General features: G+C 41.1%; 1 protein-coding gene across 2 annotated transcripts in view; it reads left to right on the top strand.

Annotated features, from left to right (window-relative positions):
* TAFA1 (TAFA chemokine like family member 1) overlaps positions 1-22,079 on the top strand; it is a 225,182-nt gene that overhangs the window by 176,328 nt on the left and 26,775 nt on the right. The window contains exon 2 of one of the 2 annotated variants that reach the window (XM_074152020.1): positions 3,366-3,503. In XM_074152020.1, the coding sequence (XP_074008121.1) occupies positions 3,366-3,503 (138 nt within the window). Of the gene's footprint in view, positions 1-3,362; positions 3,504-22,079 lie in introns of both variants that reach the window. The other variant, XM_074152019.1, reaches the window with a different exon arrangement.

Genomic DNA, 22,079 nt, shown 5'->3' with positions numbered 1-22,079 from the left:
CAAATCCACTACTGACTTCAATGAGTTGGATGAGGCTGTTATTGTGGAAACAAAGCCAGAAGCTACCTTAGCTCAATCGACCATAAAATTCAAAAAAAAGACATTTCTATTCTTTGTGACAAGGATTTAAACTTTTGCTGCGCTCACAGCCTACCTGGTCAATAATTCACATTTTTTCAGGACTCCCAGCACTCTAACATCTTGCTAGGTCTTCCCGTAGTCTAAAAGAAGCACTGAGAAAAAAATCACTGGGTCAGGAGCAGAAGTCCTCATATATTGGTGTTACAGCATTTCTTGGCACTACCCCCCCCCCCCCCCCCAAAAAAAAAAAAGTTAGAAATAAAAATTAAGAATCACAAAATAAAAAGATACTTCACATATATATCTGAACACATTAAATGTTTTTTTCAGTGGAAGCTGAAGACTGGTTCAAGTGCCTCTCCCTGCTCTAATCTGTTTTGTGGAGCTGAAATACAGATCCAAGTTGAAACACACACACACCCCAGTATATTTGTGGTATATATTTCACTGAATTTTTAGAGTTGGAAGGGACCATAGAGATCATCTAGTCCAACTCCCCTGCCGAAGCAGGATTGCCCAGAGCATGTCAGAGCATGTTACTCAGGACTGCATCCAGGTAGGTCTTGAAAATCTCCAGAGAAGGGGACTCCACAACCTCCCTGGGCAGCCTGTTCCAGGGCTCTGTCACCCTCACCAGAAAGAAGTTTTTTCTCATATTTGAGTGGAACCTCCTATGTTCCAACTTGTGCCCGTTGCCCCTCGTCCTCTCACTGGCAACCACTGAAAAGAGTCTGGCTCCCTCCTCCTTCAACCCACCCTTTAGATACTTATAGGCATTGATAAGGTCTGTTTGATAAGCATCTAACTGATAAGCATTGATATGTTTCTGTGAATAACGTAATCAAGAGTGTGCTTTTTCAGTGAGGTTTTTCCCTAGTCTCACTGTGTTCGTTTGTATTTATCTGGGTACCTCTATCTATTCCCATTTTGTGTATGGCTTTTATAAAATCTAACATGTATATGCGTGGTTGGTAAAATACATACCAGCAGAACACATTGTATGCAATGCAATCCAGCAATCATTGATAGGCTAAAAGTGCTTTAATGGAAAAAACTGATCCCACACACCAAATTTTCCAGGAAAACAGGGTGTGTAACATGCATAACTTTCTCCTTGCGAGATGGATTTTTTTAGTTCTGTGTCAGCACTGGGAAGGGTCTTTTTATTATTGTTCTTACTATTTGCATTACAGTTATAATCCATGCAGATAAAAGTTCCAATTAATGTACTTAATTGTCTAGTGGTTAAAAAAAAAAAGGTGTTTTTTCATTGTTTTTATAGTTTCATCATGTTTTGCCACTCCTAAACAACTATACGCTGAGTTAAATTCTTCATTGCTGCAGCAACTTGAGCTTCCACACAACAATTAAAAGTGTTATAAAGCTCATCCACCACAACCCATTATTTTGAATAGATAACCAAATAAGCAAGACTAGCTCATGTGGTTATTAGTACTCATACAGCAAATTAATAGAGAAAATTAAGCATTTAGCTTATTCACAGATATTTACCACACAGTCTATGTAGTCTAAAATTAGGAGTGCTTATTACTGCGTACATTATCTTTATTGTTGAGGTTGCAATCAATAACATCGCAAATCTTTCTTCTCTTAGGGCATGACCATAATATAAATTAAACCAATGAGAATCTTTTCATTGCTTTCAATATGATCTGGATGAGGGAACAGGGAGTTTATCTGAAGAATTACTTCATAGAAAAATACAAGCGTTAGGGGCTGAGTTGATTGTCACAATTCCTCTTACTCCCAAGAGACACTTAAAAGACCATTTGTCAGATGATGGCTTTCTGAATTGTTGGGATCTCTCTTCTGTGGCACCTTTTGGCTTTCAAAAAGCTTGTGTCAGCAGGCCAAATGCACCTAATAACTAATACATGAAGCAGCATTTCTCTCCAGATGAGTTAAATATTTACTGCAGAGTTATTGTCTCAGGCTTGCAAACTCATCAGTGCTTAACCCCGTGACCACGCAACCTAAGCTCATTTACCCTAATGGACATTCACAGCTTTTCATCCACTGACCCACCCAGGAAGGTCAGTGGTTTGAAAATTTAATATTAGAAAACATTTCCACACTTTTTGGAGTCCCTGTTCATTGCTAGTTGTTGTACCACTTAATACTGCGGTTACGCCTGATGGCACACCACCATACGCCCTTAAAGACATATAGTCAAGGGAGATTCCTCCCTGCCCTTCTTACACAAACCTTCTTACACAATCTGAGCTTTAGTAAGCTGTGCACAATGTTTTGTACTAATTTGTTTAAACAAATCCTGCCAAATTTATACCACAATTTCATCAAGCGGCCAACTATGTGTGGGGAACAGACTGGTGCTATTAAATACTTGGTGATTATGAGCTAAATACAATCTGACCTGAGGAATCAAGAAATAATTTGGGCAGTGCATTAGCCCACTGTCATGTCTCATCTCCATGCACTGCACTGCGAAGATGAGTGGGAATAATACACTTGACACTTCATTTCTGTGCTTAGCATATGCCACAAACCAGTTCTTCATAAAATCTAAGCCACCATCTATCTGTCTATCACTTCTTTGTGTTCTCCACCTAATCAAAATATTGCAAATGTTCATAAAGAACAATTATGGAGAAGACAAATTAAACCTGGTGATCTTGCACACAATGGGAAGGTTTCCTGACTTAAAACTGCCAATTTAGCAAGTGGGGTAGCAAAGGGAAGTGCTGTTGGACCATCCTGTAATTTGGAGAGGCTGATTGTCATCCCCTAAGGGCTGAGTACTGGCATAGAATCAAATATTTGGAGAAAAAGCTTATTTCTAGATGGCTTCCCTTGGCCCCTGTCCTTGTGCGAGAGAATATTTGAGGGAAGAGGTCTCCAATATTACAAGCATAAAATCAGCCAACAGTTGTTGCACATTTACTGTAGTATGTTACCTACATTGCTTCAGGCCCAGACCCTGACACAGTCATTTTTTAAGCCAAAAATTCTGCTGATGTCAGAGAAGCTTCTAATCTAGGATAGGCAAGCTATATCTACTGTAGAGGGACATTTATCTGCATTTCCTATTAAAACTGAAGTATTGCAGCACCTGCCTTATTCAGGAGCACGCATAATGGGAGAAATGACATTGTAATCCCACCCGTATAGAAGCTGTGCAGAGACAGACAGGAGCATGCCTGGGTGTTTTGATTAGCCACTGCTGCTCTTCCTAATCAGAGTGTCAATATTCTCTTTTTCTTTTTTCTTTTTTTTTTTTTCCTTTTCTTCTTTTTTGCCAGAAGGAGGAACGTGTGAAGTTATAGCAGCACACAGATGCTGTAATAAGAATCGAATTGAGGAAAGATCACAAACAGTAAAATGCTCCTGTCTACCTGGGAAAGTGGCTGGGACTACAAGAAACAGACCTTCCTGTGTTGATGGCAAGTAGCTCTTCCTGTATATATGTCTCTGTTTGTGTACCATCCAGTAAATAGCTTAAAGTCTATTAATTCTGCGTAGGAATTTTGTTGTGTTCTCTGTTTAACGAAACAGAAAAACTATAAACATAAGCATACATTTACACCACCTTGACTGCTACTTTAGAGCACGGTTCTGTGCACATGGGTAACATTAAGATTTACTCACAAAAAGGAGAGTACAGGACAGGCAGTTAGATAAATATAACAGCTTCTGTGGCAGGATCAAGCCCTTAATAAATAACTGGACAAAATTACGTCACTTCACAGGGCCTCCCCCTTTGCCACATTAGTTTTGAACCATAAATATTTCAAAGGACAACAGCCATTGGTTTTGATTTAATTAGCCATTTTAGTCAGTGGCAAAAAAAGATAAATAAATAAATCCTGTGGTCTTGTACTGTAATAAATATTACAAAAAGCTAGGAAAAAAACCTTTATCTTTTGAAATCACTGGTGTCTTTTCTTGTCATGGGGATTTTTTTTTGCTGAAGGAAAAATACCATGTTATTTGTGTCTGGGTTTCGTATCAGGTCTAGCTCCACAGGGTGTATTCCCCTCTGGGGCTCCGCTGCCACCGCTGCAGGGTGAAAACATGGAGCAATCGGGGAGAAAGACATGGCTTGGAAGCGCTTAGTAAAATATAAATTGCATAAGAAAGATGAGGAGTAAGTGGTACTAATCCCATTAGTTACCCTTCCCAAACAAGCAGCTCTGTGTTGCAGAATCCCCCTATGCAGCAGCTTTGTGAAGCAGAATATCTTGTAAAAATTCCTCACTACTCTCTATGGTACACACCTGCTGGCATTGTTTATACCATCCCAAAGCACAAAGGTGCTTTGAAGATCCAGTGGTCATTTCAGCTAGAGTTGAGATGGGCTCTGCCCTGGGCTGTCCTCATCCTTCCCTTGGCTGGACTTCCAGGGGTGGTGGTGAACCTGCAGGTTTGGGAAGCATCCAATGTTTCCTCTTTGGGTCTGTGGTTTGGCATTCAGCCTCCCCCCAAGTGAGTGAGAGGGAGGAGCTGTGGAAGTGAACACTGGGAAAAATGGTTTCTTCTGGGTGCTTTTCCTCAAATGCGTGCGGAAAAGGCTCTAGCAAGGGAGCAGGGTCTGGTCTGGTTGTAGCCTAAAGTTAGAGAGGAGCATTAGTGGGCACAGTGGAATGTGTAGACAAAGCTCTGAGGCTTGCACATTCAACACTAAAAACATGAGAGATTCGGGGTGCCTTGAAGGGATGAAAACCTCATGTGTTCTCAGCGAGTATTTGTGGTGAGCACATAGCTGGTTTATATATTAAAGATAGAAAGAAAATATTTTATTATTTAAAAAATGCTTTCAAATGTTTAAATTATGAGGCAGCAACTCATAGCTTGTTACACTGGGAATGCGATTGAGCTTCTGAACTCATGACTAAAAACACACTATGAATGCACCTGTGAATGATTACACTTTAATCCACATTCTGTCATTCTGTTATTGCTTAATTACCCTGATAAAAAGAAGCTTTTCTTTTTCTGTTGAGCACACTCATAAAACTGTAGGTGAAACCTACAGCTGGTCTTAACCAAAGATCAGCTGTACAATCCTTGAAGAATTTCATGTTCTTCAGCAGGTCATGAAAAACAGAGGCACCGGAGAGAGCAGAGAGACACCATTAATTCAGATCTCATAATTCTGTTCAGAGAAGAGGAGCTCAAAGAATGCTGTGTTAAGAAAAAAAGTTGGGTGCAGGTGTGGACTGGAGCCTAATTGCTCTGTCAGGATTACAATAAAAAGAAATGTTATTGTCTGGAATTTTGAAAGGAGTAAGGATAAAACAATGGCTAATATAAAAGTGCAAAGCTAGTCCCATTGAAGTCACTGGTAAGGCTCACAGTGACTTCAAAGCCAGCAGACATGAACTACAAAGGAATGTCTTCCCCTTTCAAGTTTGGTTGTTGTAGTCAGCCCATAGCTTCTTTTGTAGATGGTTGGTGAACAGTTCAAAAGCCCAATGTGTTCCTCGTAAAAATTAATAGAAGGGGCATTTTCCTTGTTTTATCCCAGACTTTGCTTTGTGACTTTTGACATACTGACCTGTTTTAAGTCAAAACTTTGACCTATTTAGTGGTTCTGTTCTCACTAAGGCAAAACTCCCAAAACTTCCCATGGGAGTCCCATTGACGTCAGTGCTTCAACTCACACGAAGATTTGGGATTTGCTGTTTCTTTTGTACATGAAGACATTTCAAAAGGTCATCTGCAACTTTTTACCTTCTGTACCTACCATATTGAAAGGATTAAAACTGTTTAATCTCACACGGGGTTTTATACTGTATACAATTTCAAACCATAATCTATCTTTAAGAAGGATTGTTTGGATCTGCTACTTAAAAACGCATGGATGCTCAGGTACAGCAATAAACTCACAGCCAAACAGGCAGATCACCTTTGAGAGGTGACAAGGACTGGGCAATCCCATGGTAGCAGGTTGACTCCCATCTGTGGTTGATTATTACCTTGAGCCATCTCCGCCTGATGGCTATTTCATGGAGCTGAACCTCAGTCTTTCCCTGTTTATACTATTGGCCAAAGCTCTGACAATGGGATCAGAATCAAACTTTTGGTGTTTCTCAGTCCAGTTTTATCAGGAAACACCTCATCAAGGCTGATGCTTTGACAGCTTGAGTTCATGTTATAGAGGAGAGGTTGCATTGCCTTCCACTCCTACCAGCCATTGCTCCGGGACACAAATGGGCTGCGTGGGTGGGACTGTGTGGAGAGCTAGCTTTGTTTTTCTGTTTAAGAGAGAATACAATTATACGTAGGAGTCAGCTCAACCTTTTTAATAAGTATCAGGAGTGATAAATGGTCCTTTTGTCCTCTCATTGAGATCTCATCAAGGGTAGCACACCATCGTAGTACATAGGACACACATATGCAGTCCTCCTCCTGAACGAGCTGAAGTTGAGGCTGAGTTTGTGTTACTGGTGCTATGAAGAGAGGGAAGTTGCCATGTATTCCCAAGCATCGCTTCCTGCCAAGTCCAGCAAATTTTTTTCTTTGGAGCCTCATCTTAAAAAAGTATAGTGAGTCCAGGCTGTGGCAGCCTCTGAAGTTATAAATTATTCCTTGCTGCTCATTCAGTAGACACTGTCCTAAAACCTGCCTCAGTCACCAATGAATTATGTAGTAGCAACAGTGAGAACAAAACAAAAGCAAAATCTTGTCATGAAACAGAGATGCCAGTTTCTGGGTTTTTGCCTCTTCTGTCCCTTCACTGCTTCAAGGTCTTTTTTTTTCTTTTTTCTTTTTTTTTTTTTTTTTTTTTTTTGAGGGATGGTTTGAATGCTCCCTTCCCTCCCTACAATTTATCTTGCATGTCACTTGGCCGTAGTACATGCTATGGCTATCGGGCTGTTCAGCTCTCTGTCATGGCTGTTATTATTTTCTCCATTTGCTCAAATACCTCTCCAGAGCAAGTCCTAAGTGGATTTAGTTCATTTGTGTTACAGCAGCTTGAGAGGGTCCGTTCTGGGGGGAAAGCAGTGTTGAGAATGCCCAAGGAGTCTCCAGTGCCTCCAGAGCACAAGAGACCGGTGTATCTTAGAGTGTTACTGACCTACCCCTCAGCAGTGCTGTTGGACACAGCGTGTGCATTGGCTGTCAGAAGGTACCAGAGCAACTCCTGATCTACCACCCTGCTCACACACTTCAGAGGTGGCCCAGGCCACCAAATGGCTTGAATTTGCAGCTCAGACTAGCACACAGACCCCTCAAGCTTCACGCTTTGATGGACCCTCTCTGTCTCATTTTCTTGTTGCTGCAGGCACTTTGTGTGTGACATGCAGGTTGTTTCTGCAAGGGTTTCTTAGCCATGCTTCTGAATTCGCACCTTCCCTGTCCACTATACTTACAAACAGTTTGTCTTCCTTGTTTCAGAAGCCCATGAATTGTCCTCCTCCTGCAATAGGCTCTCTGGGCTTATGAGGGTACTGAGGTGTCAGCACAAATAGCTGGGATTTGTGCCCTTGCTGGCTGTCACATGGCTGGTACAGTTTCTTCTGTGGGTTGAGGTTTTATTCCTTTGTCTTTATTAACTGATTTCTTCCTTTGGTTCTGTGGTTATCAGAGAGAGATGTTCCTGGTAATGTCCTCTGCTTCTTTATAGCATGTCCTCTTGCATCTTCCTGGTAGGGTCAGTGGGCACATGATGATTGTCCTTTCAGGTGTCAAGCCCACATCCTTTAGAAAATATGTCCACCTCTATAAAGATCAGTCATTAGCTCCAAAGTTTTAGTTGTTTTTTCTTAAGTTAATTTTCAGTTATTCCACATAAAACTGAAAGAATACGCTAAAATCAAAAAGAAAAACCACCCTCTTATATTTCTCTTTTTTTTTTCAAAATTATTATTTGTCTATTTTAAGAATTTTTCCCCATTCGCAGTACATCTTTCATATTAAGTAGGACCAAAATTTCTTCTGTTGTTCATGCATAATGTGGAGGTATTCTTAATCGTGTTCATTACTTCAGCAGAGCTTTCTTTTCCTGCCCCATCTTCCTTCTCAGTATGGAACGCACTGAGCGTAGTGAAATCCTGATGAAAAAAAATGTGACTTTTTAATACCTTTAAAACTTTGAACCTTTTCTACATGTACTCAGCATGTTCTCAAAATATTTAAATATTATTGAGGGGCTTGCATTCACAATGCCACCACAAAAGCCGATTTTATTTCGCTTTCGCTTTCTTACAACCCAAGACACTTTCTTCAAATAAATGGCTCCTTAATGCTCCAGGTGTGGTGATTCTACCAGATCTTGGCATCAAATGAGGTTTCATAGCACCAAAATACCTTTGTTATGACAGTATCAAATGTAAAGCTTATACTAACACTGTCATATTTGGGCAAGGACCGTAATGTCCACCTCGCATTTTTCATTGACCTAATCTTCATGCAAAATTGATGTCACCTTTCTGAATTTTCTTCTGCAGCATAAATAAAGGTGGCTGTGTGAGCTGGAGAGCAACAGTGAGCAAGTTGCAGCAGTAAATTTGTTAATACACTTATGTCTGTTTGTTGTTGTTATTCTCTATGGCTTGTCTACACGTTACTTGCATTTCCTTGGCTGCTTCCATTAGCAAAGAGTCTTGTGGCCACTTCATTTTTTTTTTTTCTTTGTTTTGGTTTGTTGTTTGGGTTTTTTTTAAGCAGTTCATTTTAGTACTCGGTATAAACAACATGAATGTTTGATTGGACGCAAGAGTCTCCACCCTTTCTGCACTCTAGTTGAAAGCATGTGAAAATTCTCCTATTTGGAAGTTTCTCATTCCCTGTAAAGATGCACACTTTACTTTCCACTGCACTTTGCAGCAGCTGCTCATCTTCCTGCCAGGATGTCAGTAAATAGGACTGGTCACAAGTAGCTGGTGAAGGAGGTAGGAACAGAAGCCTAGTGAGCCCGCGGGGTTACTGAGTAAATATTAACAGAAAAGCTCTGATAATATTCTCTAATACTTCATATGGTTGCTGCTAAAAAATGTAATAAGAATACAAGATATTTATAATGTTAATCCTCTCACTTTTATACTGTGAATAATGTGCTTTGTGCCATATCGTTTACAGTAGTATTGAACCATTCTGTACAGTCAGTAGGTGGTTATGTCTGTGTGTTCTTCAGGGCCTTTGAATAATACATAATTTGTTCATCCATACTAAAGTTTACTACCTTATGGTTAATGATGCGCTCACACAGGTTTTTTAATGCTTGATTTTTTTGTTCCCTTTTCAATCTTCTTCCAGTCTTTTTTAAACTCTTTCAGAGGCAACCTCAATATTTCTTGCACAATTATCTGCGATATTTGGTGGACCACAGAGTATGGGATAACAGAAAAGCACCTGCACTGGCTTTTGAAATCAGCCACAAAGGGACTTTCATGCAGGTTGTGCATGTTGCCAGTCCTTTCAGGAAATGAGGTCGTTTTAACACTGGTCAAAAACAATTTGGAAAAGGAAGGTGCTACTAAAATGCTGTGCAATATCTCTCTAAATTATTCCTGTAAGAAAGGTCTCTGCAGAGACCTGAGATGATCCGATTCCATGTTGTCTGCAACACAGGATTTGAAGCATTAGCTCTCAGGCAGCAGGACTAGTATTTTAGCTCTCCATGGCCTGCTGTTGTCCTATTTTATACCAGCCATGCATCAGGGGAAAGGGAAATTACTCACTGATACAGAACAATGAAATGAAATGAATCCAGTATTTCCCTTTCTCCCAGACTGGTTTTGGATCACATCAAGTTTCAAATCATTCCATAATATATGAAATATTAACATGCATGTACATACATACTTCAGATTTCTATTAGTTTGAGGATTATCCATCACTAGCCACCGTGTGGCCCTCTGAATTTACATCAGACTTCATCAGGACAGCATTAACAAACTAAACACAAGGCTTAATGACCGTTGAGAGCACTGTGACTTTTAATGCCTCTCTGGGCGAGCACCTCACAGCTCTCCAGCCACGCTGCTGGGTGGTTGGTACTCCACATCCTTATTTTTAAATGTGCGGTAGGACATTTATGACATGATGACATAGGACATCTGTGGGAGCAGAGAGAGGACGGCATTCATCAGCACGTGGTCTCTTTGCTGGTGTTGGCCCTCCTGTCTCTCACCCAGGACCTGCAAACGAAAAGGTTATACCTGCTGTGTCACTCCTTGGGGAGACAGTAAGTGCAGGCACTCTGTTGACACGAGCTAATTTATTTTATTTTTTAAATTATGGATAAGATGCCTACAGTAGAGTGAGCATTCATAATTCAAGGGCGCTGTGTTCCCGCAGTACAGAGGTGCAGCGTGTAACCCCTCGTGGGTCCCTGAGCTGTTGCTCAGCCCATGTACCCTCCCACAGCTCCCGTGGTATCCCAGCTCCCACCGGCTGAGAGATGGGCACAGGAAACACAGAGACCTCCTGGCTCTCCCTGGAGTGAGTGCAGGATCCGAGCCCTGTAAAGTCAAATGGAAGACTCCTATTGACTTTGGGTCAGGTCCTTAGTAAATGCTTTGTTAGATATAATCCTGTATCTATCAGCACTTACATCAAGTGAAAACGGTTCACAGTCACAAAGCCAATAGTTTTCTATTTATCTAATGTGTACTTTAGGTGGTATCACCAGAAAGCCTGTTTTTTCTTCACTTTGTGAAAACACTTTCAATCAATTCTTATTTCTTGAAGAAAGGAGGAAAAAAATGCTTTTTGAAATCCAAGGAGTCAGCTTCTCATCCTTCTAGGTGTGCTTCAGCCTAGATAAGAAGAGATCTCAGGGTCCCATATTATTAATGCACTGTCTATATGAATAATGAGCAGGCTTGGTGAATTATTTCACACTCCTGGGAAAATCTATAACCCCATCCTTCTGCAGCACCACTGGAACTGAGCAGGAGACTTGTATTTTCTTGATTTGCTGAATTCAGATTACTTCATTTGTAAGGAGGAAAAAAAATGTGTGTTCCCCACTGACACCCATTTAGTAAGCTCAAAAAAAATTCAGAGGCTATCACATGCACTACTAAAAGTGGAAAAAGAGAGAGAGAGAAGGCTAACTGTGTACTGGAATATTTTAAGACACTGCTTTTGTCCAGAAACATGTCTTCTTGAATCGCCCTTGCAGCCACTCTGAAATTGCAGCCAGATCCTGAGAGGTGCTGACTTCAGTGGGAGCAAAAGCAAAACCAGCAGTGACGGTGCAGAGCAATTAGTTCATTTACCAAGGCACGGCAGCTCTCGTTACCAGTTTGCCTTCTAATCTGCAGGGCAGAGGCTGAGCGGAGCAGAGGGGAGGTGTGTGCCTGACCCTGCCGATGGTGGGGGAGATTTTGTGTCAGAGCACGGTATCATTTCCTGAACCCAGACCATCAGTGAGCAACGTAGGGAGAGCAGAGAGGCCACACTTCTCCCTGAACAAGTATATCTATAAATATATATATGTGTGTGTGTGTATATCTGTGCACATGCTGTAGAGTCATCCTGCCGTGGGCAGTACATCAAAATGCTGTTCAGATGTGTACAAATGTGTTTCCAGTGATTAAGGTACACAGGAGGAGGATATTCAAGGGTCAGATTTGTAGCCAGCCTGAGCCAAATTCGACAAGGATGGCTGCTGAATTGGGTGCTTCCCCATCTCTCGGTGAGGGCTGCGTTGTTTGTGCTGCATGCAAACATCTGCCAGGCATTAGGGAGAAGTAGACAGATGATGATGTCTTTCTGGTGTGAAGATGGTGCAACTAATGAGATCATCTGACTGTGGGTTTATGTGAGTACATCTTCATCTCGGCTATAATTTATCTCCCGACCTATGTTTTTTATATTTCTTTCTTTTCCAGTTGACATTGCGGTTTCCTGAGTAGCAAAGCAACCACCCTTTTAATATCAAGCCCTTAGAACAGCTGACTAATCCACCCCTGATGAAGTGCAGAGAGCTCACTTAAATCCCAATTCCTGCAGAAAAAAAACATTCTCTTTTTCTACTTAAGAGGAGGAAAAAGCCATAAGTCATGGCACTATCTCCATCTGCGCGAGGGGTGGTCATTTTTCTGGGCTCCAGCTGATAGGTCTCAGTGCCGACACAGGGAACAGAGCTCTTGCAGCCAACCAAGGTGCACAAGCAGCAGCCTTATAGTGAAATTAGAGAGCAGCACGGCCATGAAACAGTGTGAAGACACTCAGGAACATATAATTACTTCACCTGCACACAGAGGAAAGTAACCTTTCTCTAAAATACTTGCAATAAGCCCACTAGAGGCTAAATGGAAAAACGGTAGGAGTTTTCTCCTCTTATTGGTAACATTAAGTGTTAATCACAGCACTGGAAAGAGCCTGGTAAGGGGTTTTGGAGGCAGGGAGCGCAGGCACGGAGGGCAGCCGGCAAAAAGAAGCACAAGCTGGGTGGGGAAAAAAGAGCCTAAAGTAGAGAAAATTCCCTCGTGGGAGTGAAGACACAGATAGGACCATGCAGGTGAGCCCTGTGAGTTTAGATAGCGTAAGGATAGGACATGCTGCCCAGCCAAGCACAGAGAGCAACCAAGAGAAGGGATAAGGGATTTTCACAGCTTTTGTATACACAGATCCACCTGCACTGGCCCAGATTAGCCCAGAAGGGGGGAAGCAGCCCCCTGCGACCTATCTGCAAATCTACAGAAGGCAGTTGTAGTGGAAAAAAAGCTTCAGTGATGCTGATGGAGAGATTTCCAAATGTCAGGAGCTAGATGGGAAAAGCCTGTCCAAGAAGAGATCACAAGGCTGGGGTGAGCAGCAGGGTGTCGGAGCCAAAAACCTTTGTTTGAGGGGGGTAACACAAAAGTAGCTCAGAGGAGTGAGATCTGGGTATCTGGGAGGGACTTGTGTGTAAGATCCTTGATGGGTCCTTATCCATCACAGCCACCGAAAGGTGTAGCTGCCCTGTGTGGCGGCAGCAAGACAGCAAGAAAAAGAGCTTTTCCACCATTTACTAAATCTGCATGGAGTGATGTTGCTGGCTGATACAGGGTGTGTGATATCTCAGGAGCAAAAGGCTTACACCATGCCTCTAAACAAACACAGGGTTTATCTGTGTCTTGTGTGACAAAGCACACGTGTGCGGTCCAAGCACGATACTCAAAATGCATTCAAAAAGTGCATTGACACCCAGAGACAGATTTTCAGCTGGTGTAAACTGGCTCTTGAAATCCAGAGAGACCTGCTGGTTTGTGCTAAATGAGGACACGGGTTTTTGAGTCTAGGAAAATGAACAGAATGGCGACTGGCTATTAATCCTTGCTCACAGTCTTTAGGGAATATATGGGACCAGCGTTCAGCTAATCAGTGGCCAAGAGGAGCTTAGAGAAACGTCAAGGTCGGGCGAGCATCTGTGCCATATCCCCCTACACCAAATCTTTGCAGTAATTCAGATGATAATCTATCTCTGCCAGGAAAGAGCATAATATTAGATGGCTAATTCTGCATAAACTCACGTCATGCATCTTTTCTGCATTGGATATTGTATTTTCAGTATACCAGGGCTGTGAAATGCTGCTTGACTACAGGCGGCTCTAATATAGTATAGAAAATATGCGATTGGAGTATTGCAGAGCATTAAGCCTTTTTTCTTTTCTTTCAAAGCCACCTTCTATCTATAAACGTGGAGCTAGTTCATAAGGCTTGAATATGGTTTGTAGGATTAGGATTTGAACACAAAAGAAGTGGATGATTAAGTAAAAATGGAAAGTGCTGCTACATAGTGTGTTCTCTTTAAATTAGGAGACAAGAACCTGAAGTTATTACACACTGAAATTTTAAAGAGACAACGTCCAAATCTTTGTAAGAAGAATACACATCGTTAATCCTTTTATTGATGAAGTGAGTTCAAATAAGAGTCACTAATTTAGCACTGGGGTTGTCCATTGTGTTGAATTACATGAATTAATCTGGCAACTGCAACTAGAGGCAGACGAGTCGGGAAGTGTTTAATTGATTTCAGAGAATTGATTATCCATAAAATTGATAACAGACACAGTTTCTGCTCTCAGAATACAGCCAGGTAGCTGTAGCACCCAAAACCCTCTGAAGTCAGCCCTCAGTCTCTTCTGGGTGATTTTCATGCACTAACATTGCAGAATTACCTTATATTTTGGAATCAAGTAAGTACATTGCAAGCGAGGGATTCATTTAAAATCTTAGACTTTGTGCCAAGGAAGTACATGTACCCAGTCTGCAGATTTTGGAACAGATCTCTATATGTAGGTGTCAGAAAGCAGTTTATTAATCCAGTATCTCCAAAAAAAAGCATTATTCCTTTTTGAGAGGCGTTTCCATAGACCATTCAGTTTACTACAATAACTGCTCAAGGTTAAGCAAGCACAAGTGCTGATGTAGTATGTCAAAATTCAATAATATTTAAAAAGTGCTGCCTCTCCCTTTTGAAACTATCATGAAAAAGCAGTGTGGAAAGGAGCTGTGCTCTACAATTTAAGAGCTCTGCTCTGTGTCATTAGTACATAAAACCTATTCTGCAGGCAGATGGATTGTTTTTAATATGTGATCTTGTGTAATCATTTCCTTTTGATTACAATTCCTAGGCAGCAAGCATACAGCAGAGTTTTCAAGATGCATGTGCGTGGTCAGTACATTTTTTTTTATCTTCCTAATATGCCTAGAACTCACAAACAGCAAGGTGAAACATCAGCACAAGCCATCACTCAGGAACGAAATTGAGAACCAAATGACACTGTCCTAACTGAGGACAATGGCAAATTTCCCATTAACTCAAATGAGAGTAGAAAACATATCTCTGTATTGGTTTTACTATTACAAAGTGCCCTCTCCTTTTTCTTCAGACCCCTCCACGAAATACCATCAAATGCAGTTGTATGTAATATAGTTATGCAAATATAAAATGAACTCTATTTCCTTTGGAAATTTCCTTTCCTCCTCTTGAAAATAGCTAACTGGATGAACACATTTTAAAACAAGAGCACCTGTAGTCTCTGTTAAATAACATAAAAAAAAAAACAAAGCCCATTAGTGTAATGAACACTTGTATCACATTAGTGAGGTCGTTAGCTGGGGAAACAGATACCTATTGCTCTGAGCAGAACAGGGGAAAGAAAGGTGACCACTGCTTTGAACCACAGAGCACAGGAACAAAGCAGTGAAGGAGAAAATCCATATAGCTGTCCGCAGGTTGTGTTTCCTCTGGGATTCAGCTCAGTAGTGAAGGTCCGGCCTCATTATTGCACTGGTGCTATTCATTTCTTGTTTGTCTGTGTATTGTGATGAATTTGGTTCATCCGGATGCCAGGTGGGGAATTGGAGCAAGGAATTTGTGGCAGAGCTGGAGAAGTGTAATGCTTCTCTGTAGCACAGTGACGGGTACTTTCCTGGGATGGATGTGCAGTTATGGCCACTCAGCTTCAAAAAAGTAGGTGAATTAACCTGGGGGTCCAGGTGTGGAGAGAGGCTTTGGCTGCTCAGGAGAATTTGCAACCTCTATTGAGAGAAAAGAGTTGTAGGGCAGCAAAGCAAAGGATGAAGGAGTAGGAATGTGCTGTCAGATCAGCGCTTGAGCACCAGGAATGAAGGCTAAGGAAACAGACGTAGATTGGAAATTAGAAGAACAGCCCTAACTCTTAGAGGAGGTTGGCAACAGCTTCCTAGTAGGATGCCAGCTAGTTTTGCAGACTTCCAGTGTCTTTTGCCATACCCAGAAAAGGCAAAGAAATTAATGTTATTTATAAAATAACGGAGCAGCATACTAGTGAACAAAGGATAGACCACAGACTGACATCAGCCAAGAAAAAGAGCTGTAGAGCAGACTCATAAGAATTCATTCACGTGTTAGAGATGCAAACAACTGCATGTATGCTTTGTCTTTAATATAACAAGAATTGATTCAGTCTGGCCCAAAAAAATATCTTATAACAAACAAATCACATTAGTGTTCAGGCAACTGCATTTCATACCAACTAAAGGGTAAAGTCTGGGGGGGATTGTGTGATTGTTTTTGAAATGCAACTTTTGAAAACAAAAATGGTTTGTCAGCATTGTGAATTTATTAATAAAAGAAGGAGGGAAAAAATTGCCAAGCAGATATATGGAAAAGTTCCATCCCATTTTGAAGACTTTGGTTACAATTTTACTTTATTTGATACAGTCATTTTTTTTTTGTTTGGTTGGCCAACATTGATTTTTTTTTTTAATCTATTTATTTGCAATAATGTGCTGATAAATCAGTTTTAGCAGCGAAACCAATTAATTCTCCATTGTAAGTATTGACTTAGATTTTTTTTTTAATCTATTCTATTTGTTGGAGATGGCAGTGCTGGACTTCCCTGGATGAGCAATAATGAGGGAGTATTGCAGAATCCATTCCTACCACTCCTCTGAAACAATGCTTGTAAGTTCTGTGTGGTCATTGCGGAAAAAAAAAAAAAAAGGCATTTGCAAACACAAATGAAGTAAATTATAGCCTTGCTACCTGGCTTGCATTCTTCAAATCACAGAATCTTCTTGGTTGCAAGGGACCTTTGAGATCATTGAGTCCAACCAACAAAAAAACCCCAAAAATAAAACCCAAAAAAAAAACCCAAAAAACCACCACAACATCAAAACCAAACCAAAACAAACACCCACAACCACACACCACACCCACCCACAAACAGACGCAAACCAACAATCTCGGGCACTAGAGCGTGCCCTGAAGTGCCATGTCTACATGTTTCTAACCTGGTGCCCACAAGTGGGGATTCTAGCAAAAAGTGTCAGTTCAAGATTGCAGATTTCCCAGCTGCGTTTGCTCATTAAAACACTGCAGGATGGAAACTATGATCAGAAATGACCTGTGATTACAGTGGATGGGGTCTGAATGTATTGTGTGTAGTCAGGTTTAGTAAATAAAATGAATAGGGGAGGTTTTGAAATTCCTAAAATTCAAATACAATTGCATACCACCCAGATATGTGTTCTGCTGTTACTGTTTACTGGCACTGAAAACCTTTTGAAAGCTGATACAGTTTCCTAATAAAAGGAATAAATTGACAAACCAGGTTAGAAGCTTGCACTCCAAATGTATGCAAGTGCGCACTGTATTGAATCAGTATATTTCTGAAATAATCAGGAACACTTATATCTAACAAGCTTTGGGTTAGACCCTTTCCACGTGAACCGCTTTCACTTTAAACTCGTTATTTACGGTAAGCATAGCCACACTCTTCATGCATTTTGCATATTCAAATTTCAAGCCAAAATGTAGGAGCTGCATTAGCTGCAGTGCTCCCAGCAGGTAATCAGCCTCCTGCGATATCAAACCTTATGTCACCCAACAGTAATAGACTGAAATAGTCAGAGCCTCATAAGGACTGTGCCTGCCCAGTTCCTATTAAAATTAATGGGGACTGGGCATCCATTCCCTCTAGGCAGCTTTGAAAATATCAGCCAAAACATAGTTGTAAGTATTAACCTTTAGGAAGTTAGTGTTGGCAGCCTCCCACTGCTCTGTGCTGGTTTCCAAAATCAGTGGCTCTGATTTGGCATGAGCCCTCCATAAGAGCCTCCAGCTCTGGTGTGGTGGGACCACATCCTCAGAGGTGGCTGCTCCGTGGCTGCTGGTGGGGACCAGCTGTGGGCAATTCCCACCTTTGGGCTGTTTTGGCTGAGCAGATCCCCAGGGAGTCAGAAGGCAAATTGTGAGGCTGCTCCACCACTTGTGCCAAGAGCAGCTTGAACTGAGCGTTGTGGAGTTTTTTTCCTGGTCTTAGAAGCAAGCAAGCAAGCCAGTCCCATAAAGGTCAGTAAAGGTGGTGTGAAAAGGCTACCCTGACTCTGAATATGATGCAGCATGGAATTTTGGGGCAGAAATCCAAAATATTACAGCCTAGCTGTTAAAATAAACATATTTGGTATAGAAAAAAAACTGCCTGTGAATGCTTTTATATATTAAACCCTGTAAGGAACTTCTGCCCTGCTGGTTTAACCTTCTTTAATTAGGGTTTTTTTCCCTTTTCTGTCTGTATTTGTAGAGAAAAATAGCCTGGCATTTGAAAAGAAAAAGGGGATTAGAATCATTTATTATTGGATTACTATTAAACCAATAGAAATAGCAATAGAAAGTCTTGTTTTTAAACAACGTCCAGGTCTCGGGTCTAGTCCATACTGATGATGACCTGTGAGGAAGTAGTGTTAGAGGAATAAATTGGTTGTGGTTTAGAGTGAAGGATTTCAACCCAGCTAATAAATTCTCAGTAGTGCATGCCTGAAATGTTACCACGGTAGCTGGAGAGCAAACTGTCGTCTTTCTAAATTTTTTCACCAAATAGTTCTAAAATAACCAAAGTGTAATCGACACACTCAGAGACCAGATTGTTCATGGACATCAGATACATTCCTAAATCAAATAAATTGCTAACTGCGAAGCATTTGCTGGGCTCTGCTTTGCATAGTGTGAGATCAGAAGCAAATATAACGCGCTGGTCTCTATTATTGACTGCGACAAAAAATGCAAGGCGATAAATTTTGATTTCAACAGTGCATCATTAATAGCAATCCTGTGAGGACCAGCTGGTTCTTAATGACCTGTTACACTGCATCTTTGCCACTATTGTGAGTGCCAGCTCTGGTTTTTTGGTGGACAGCTATGCCATTTTAGGAAGTACTAATTGCATTTTGCTGAATTTCGCTGAATTTTGCTGCATTTTTATTCTGATGTTCTTAGTTTTTTACTTTCCCTCCTTAAATATGACTGTGTAGATGGACCTGGAGGAAGTGTGCAGCCAGGGACGTTAGTAGTGCTGGCAGATCTCAGAAGCAAAAGGGCCAGCCAGAGCCCTTCCTGGCTCTGCTGAGTCCACAGGTTTTGAGCAGAGTTATGGGCAAGGCTTGCTGCAATATCCCTGTGCTTAGGGTACGGATTGTGCACTCGTTCTACTAGCTTTTCCTGAAATATTAGGTCTTGCTAAATGTAGCTTTCTGTGAAATATAAATCAGCTACATTAGTGTAGTGTCCTGCTTGTACAACATATTTTGGTTATGTCTATCCTTATATTCGCTCCCTTCATGGCATACTACAATATGTCAAAGAATGTAGATGCGGCTGCTTCCTACTACATTTTTCAGCTACAAATAACAGGTGCCTGGGATTATTACAGTATTTTTTTGCTTGTTTTTTCACTAAGAAAATGACACCATAGATGTTGAGAGGTTCTTGCCAGGATTTTTGCGGAGACCAAGGGGGCTATACTTGTGCTCCGCAGTCTAACAAGAAACCACAGTCTACTACCTTATGCTGCAAAACAAGGTAGGCATCCAGCGAGGGTGAGAGCACAGGCTTTGTGTGGTGAAAAAAAGAAAAATTGGGCTGAGGGCACCACAGGAGCGAAGAGAGGTTACACTGCAGAGTCGGAGCAGACTTGCTGTGTTAGGTAATACTGGATACAGTAAATAACCTCAAACATCTGGAAATCTTTTCTTTCATAGGAACCTGAAAAAATGTGCAGTAACTAAATAAATTAAAACCATACACTGTTTGGATCACTGTTACTGTATCTGTGAAGGATGAGATAAAAACATATAACGTGGGGGGCAGAGAGGGGGAAGACCCACAGGGTCCTGTTCTACACTCAGACTGGGAAAAACCCTAAAGTAAAAGGAGATATTCCTACAGCCTGTGATCTGTTCCTATCCAAAAATACTGTTCCTTCCAATTTGTCTTTAGTGTCAAAATAAATGAAAATGTTTCATAGTGATTAATGGTGTGCTGGCTACACAGTGAGTGCTGGTAGGGATACAGCCGATCAGTGAAGAGGATGTTTTCAGAAAACCCCATCATATTTTGTTTTGACTTTATGCTGACATGTTGAATTTTGGCAAAAAAGTGATGAAATTCAGCCAGTTACATAGGCACGCATGTGTGCACATAGACACGCACAGGCAGAGAGAGTTACTTGATGATTCTGCTCCTGGAAGGAGGTACCTCTCTGGAGAAATGCTCCGTTGTTTGACACATGCTGGACTGTTAGTCACATGCTGGACTGTTCGTCACTATTTGCACCTGGATTGTCCTCTTGAAGGATTATGTCTGCAGGACAGGACTGAAGGAGCATCCCTGTGGTCCCCAAGGCCACCCACTGTTGTGTGGCACTGTGGGAACCAACAGCCTCTGCGAGGCAGGTTGATGGGAGATGAAGGCTTACCTGCCCCTCACCCTACCTCTGTTCACCTCCTCCTGAGCCACTTTTGAGAATAAAAGGAGGTGAGAAATGCAACCCCATCTCTGTTTTCTGTAGGAAAATGGCTTATTTAAAAAGCGCTTACATTTTGGAGAGAGGTCCAAAGAAACTAATGCAAACCAACTCAAAACTTCTTCCAGATTTTGATAGGGTTCATTATACTTAAAGTATACTATTTTTATTCACCTAGAGACCTTAACTATTATGTACCAAAAAAAGTACTACAGCATGATATTGTTTCCTTCACTACCATTGATCTTTAGTTTCACACCTCAGTTTTGCCCTGTAGATTAAGGGTGGGCTTTTTGTACTGCTGTGTATGTGAGATGTTTAAAACTTGCCTGAAATTTCGATTTCCGGTGTTCTGTGAGGCTGAGGTTGTAGCTTATCTAATGTTTTGACAAAGTCCAATCTCTGTGTTACAAAGGTCAATTTAGTTTTAAGTTGTTCTTTTCACCAGTACAGTGAATAATCCAATTTTTAATTATGTGTTATTTTATTATTTTTATGTATTTTTGGCTTAAAATTTAGTTGTTTGTCATTATTATAATTTTAGTGGAAGGGACACTGGAGGAACCAAGCCTTGCTGGAATAGATTGTTATCCAGTGTAATGTATTGATCAGGTCAGGCAGTAAATTAACAGGAGCAGAACACCATTAAATTTTGAACTTAATTGCCTTCTACTCTTAATTTCTATTGGATATAATCAATAGGTGCCAGAGGAAAGTTAAAAGAGTTATTTAGCAAGCTGCTATTTCCTGCAGCATAATGGAAAACTACTGTTTCATCCTCTAGTTGATGCAAATAATTTGCAGTTCAAGTGCGGCCACTTAAACGTTTTATCAGAGACTCACTTTTAGTTCTGTCTTGATTAATCTTCATCCCTTCCAGAAAGAAATGTGATTTAGTGACGCAATCTGCTTTGGTTTAGCTGCCCCTTTGGTCTTTGCACTTACAGTGGTGTTGCAGCAACGCCACTTTCCTCCAGGATCTCTCCAGCCTGTATTCCTGTCTCTAGCCCTGCACACACAGAGTGTCTTCAGGGGGATATTCTCAGGACAGCATCTCTTAAGATCGTTTCCTTTTCCAAGGAATGCAGCGTTATAGCCAGTGGAAATGAAGACCATAACCTTGGTCTTGACTTCTTTTTTGGTTCTTCTATGAGCTTTTTTGGGCAAATTGCTCAACTCTTACTTTACCTACCTGCAAAGTACTAAGGTAATCAATCGCCTTCACCAAGGTCTAGTGTCAAGCTGATGTGTTGTACTCTCTTCTAGGACTCCGTGTGCTGATGATACACCTTGTTCTGTTCTCCAGCCTCCTGTTCAGTTTGTTACTCCTTGTGTCTCACATTTCCCTCTATAGTAATATTTTAGATACTTTTTTTTTTTACTTGCTGTTGAATTTAAGTATTGCTTATCCTGCTGTAATCTAAAACCATTTCCTTATAAATCAATATCTCAGTGCTATTATTATTTTTACACCTCTTTGGACACTCTTTCCATTACCTAGTCTTTTGCTAATAAAATGCTGCAAAGGAAACACCGTATTTCAGGTGGCCCCCTGCCAAAGCTGTATGCCCGGTATCGCTGCCCCGTGGAATCACAGGGACATTAAAAAGCCATTGAATGGAGGATAGACACCTGATGCAAATTAGGGGATTATTGCAAACTTTGGTGGGCCTTGGAAGCTGTATTACTGAAGCAGCATGCAGAATAAAACAGGCCAAGGTAATCATACCTCATATTTTACAGTAGTGTCAGTTCTGTGCCAGTGGTGCTATTCCATATTTATAACTT

This window comes from Numenius arquata, chromosome 8, assembly GCF_964106895.1.
Source record: "Numenius arquata chromosome 8, bNumArq3.hap1.1, whole genome shotgun sequence".
Taxonomy (NCBI): Eukaryota; Metazoa; Chordata; class Aves; order Charadriiformes; family Scolopacidae; genus Numenius; species Numenius arquata.
The sequence above is the reverse complement of the archived record's forward strand: the minus strand, read 5'-3'. Positions and strand labels throughout refer to the sequence as shown.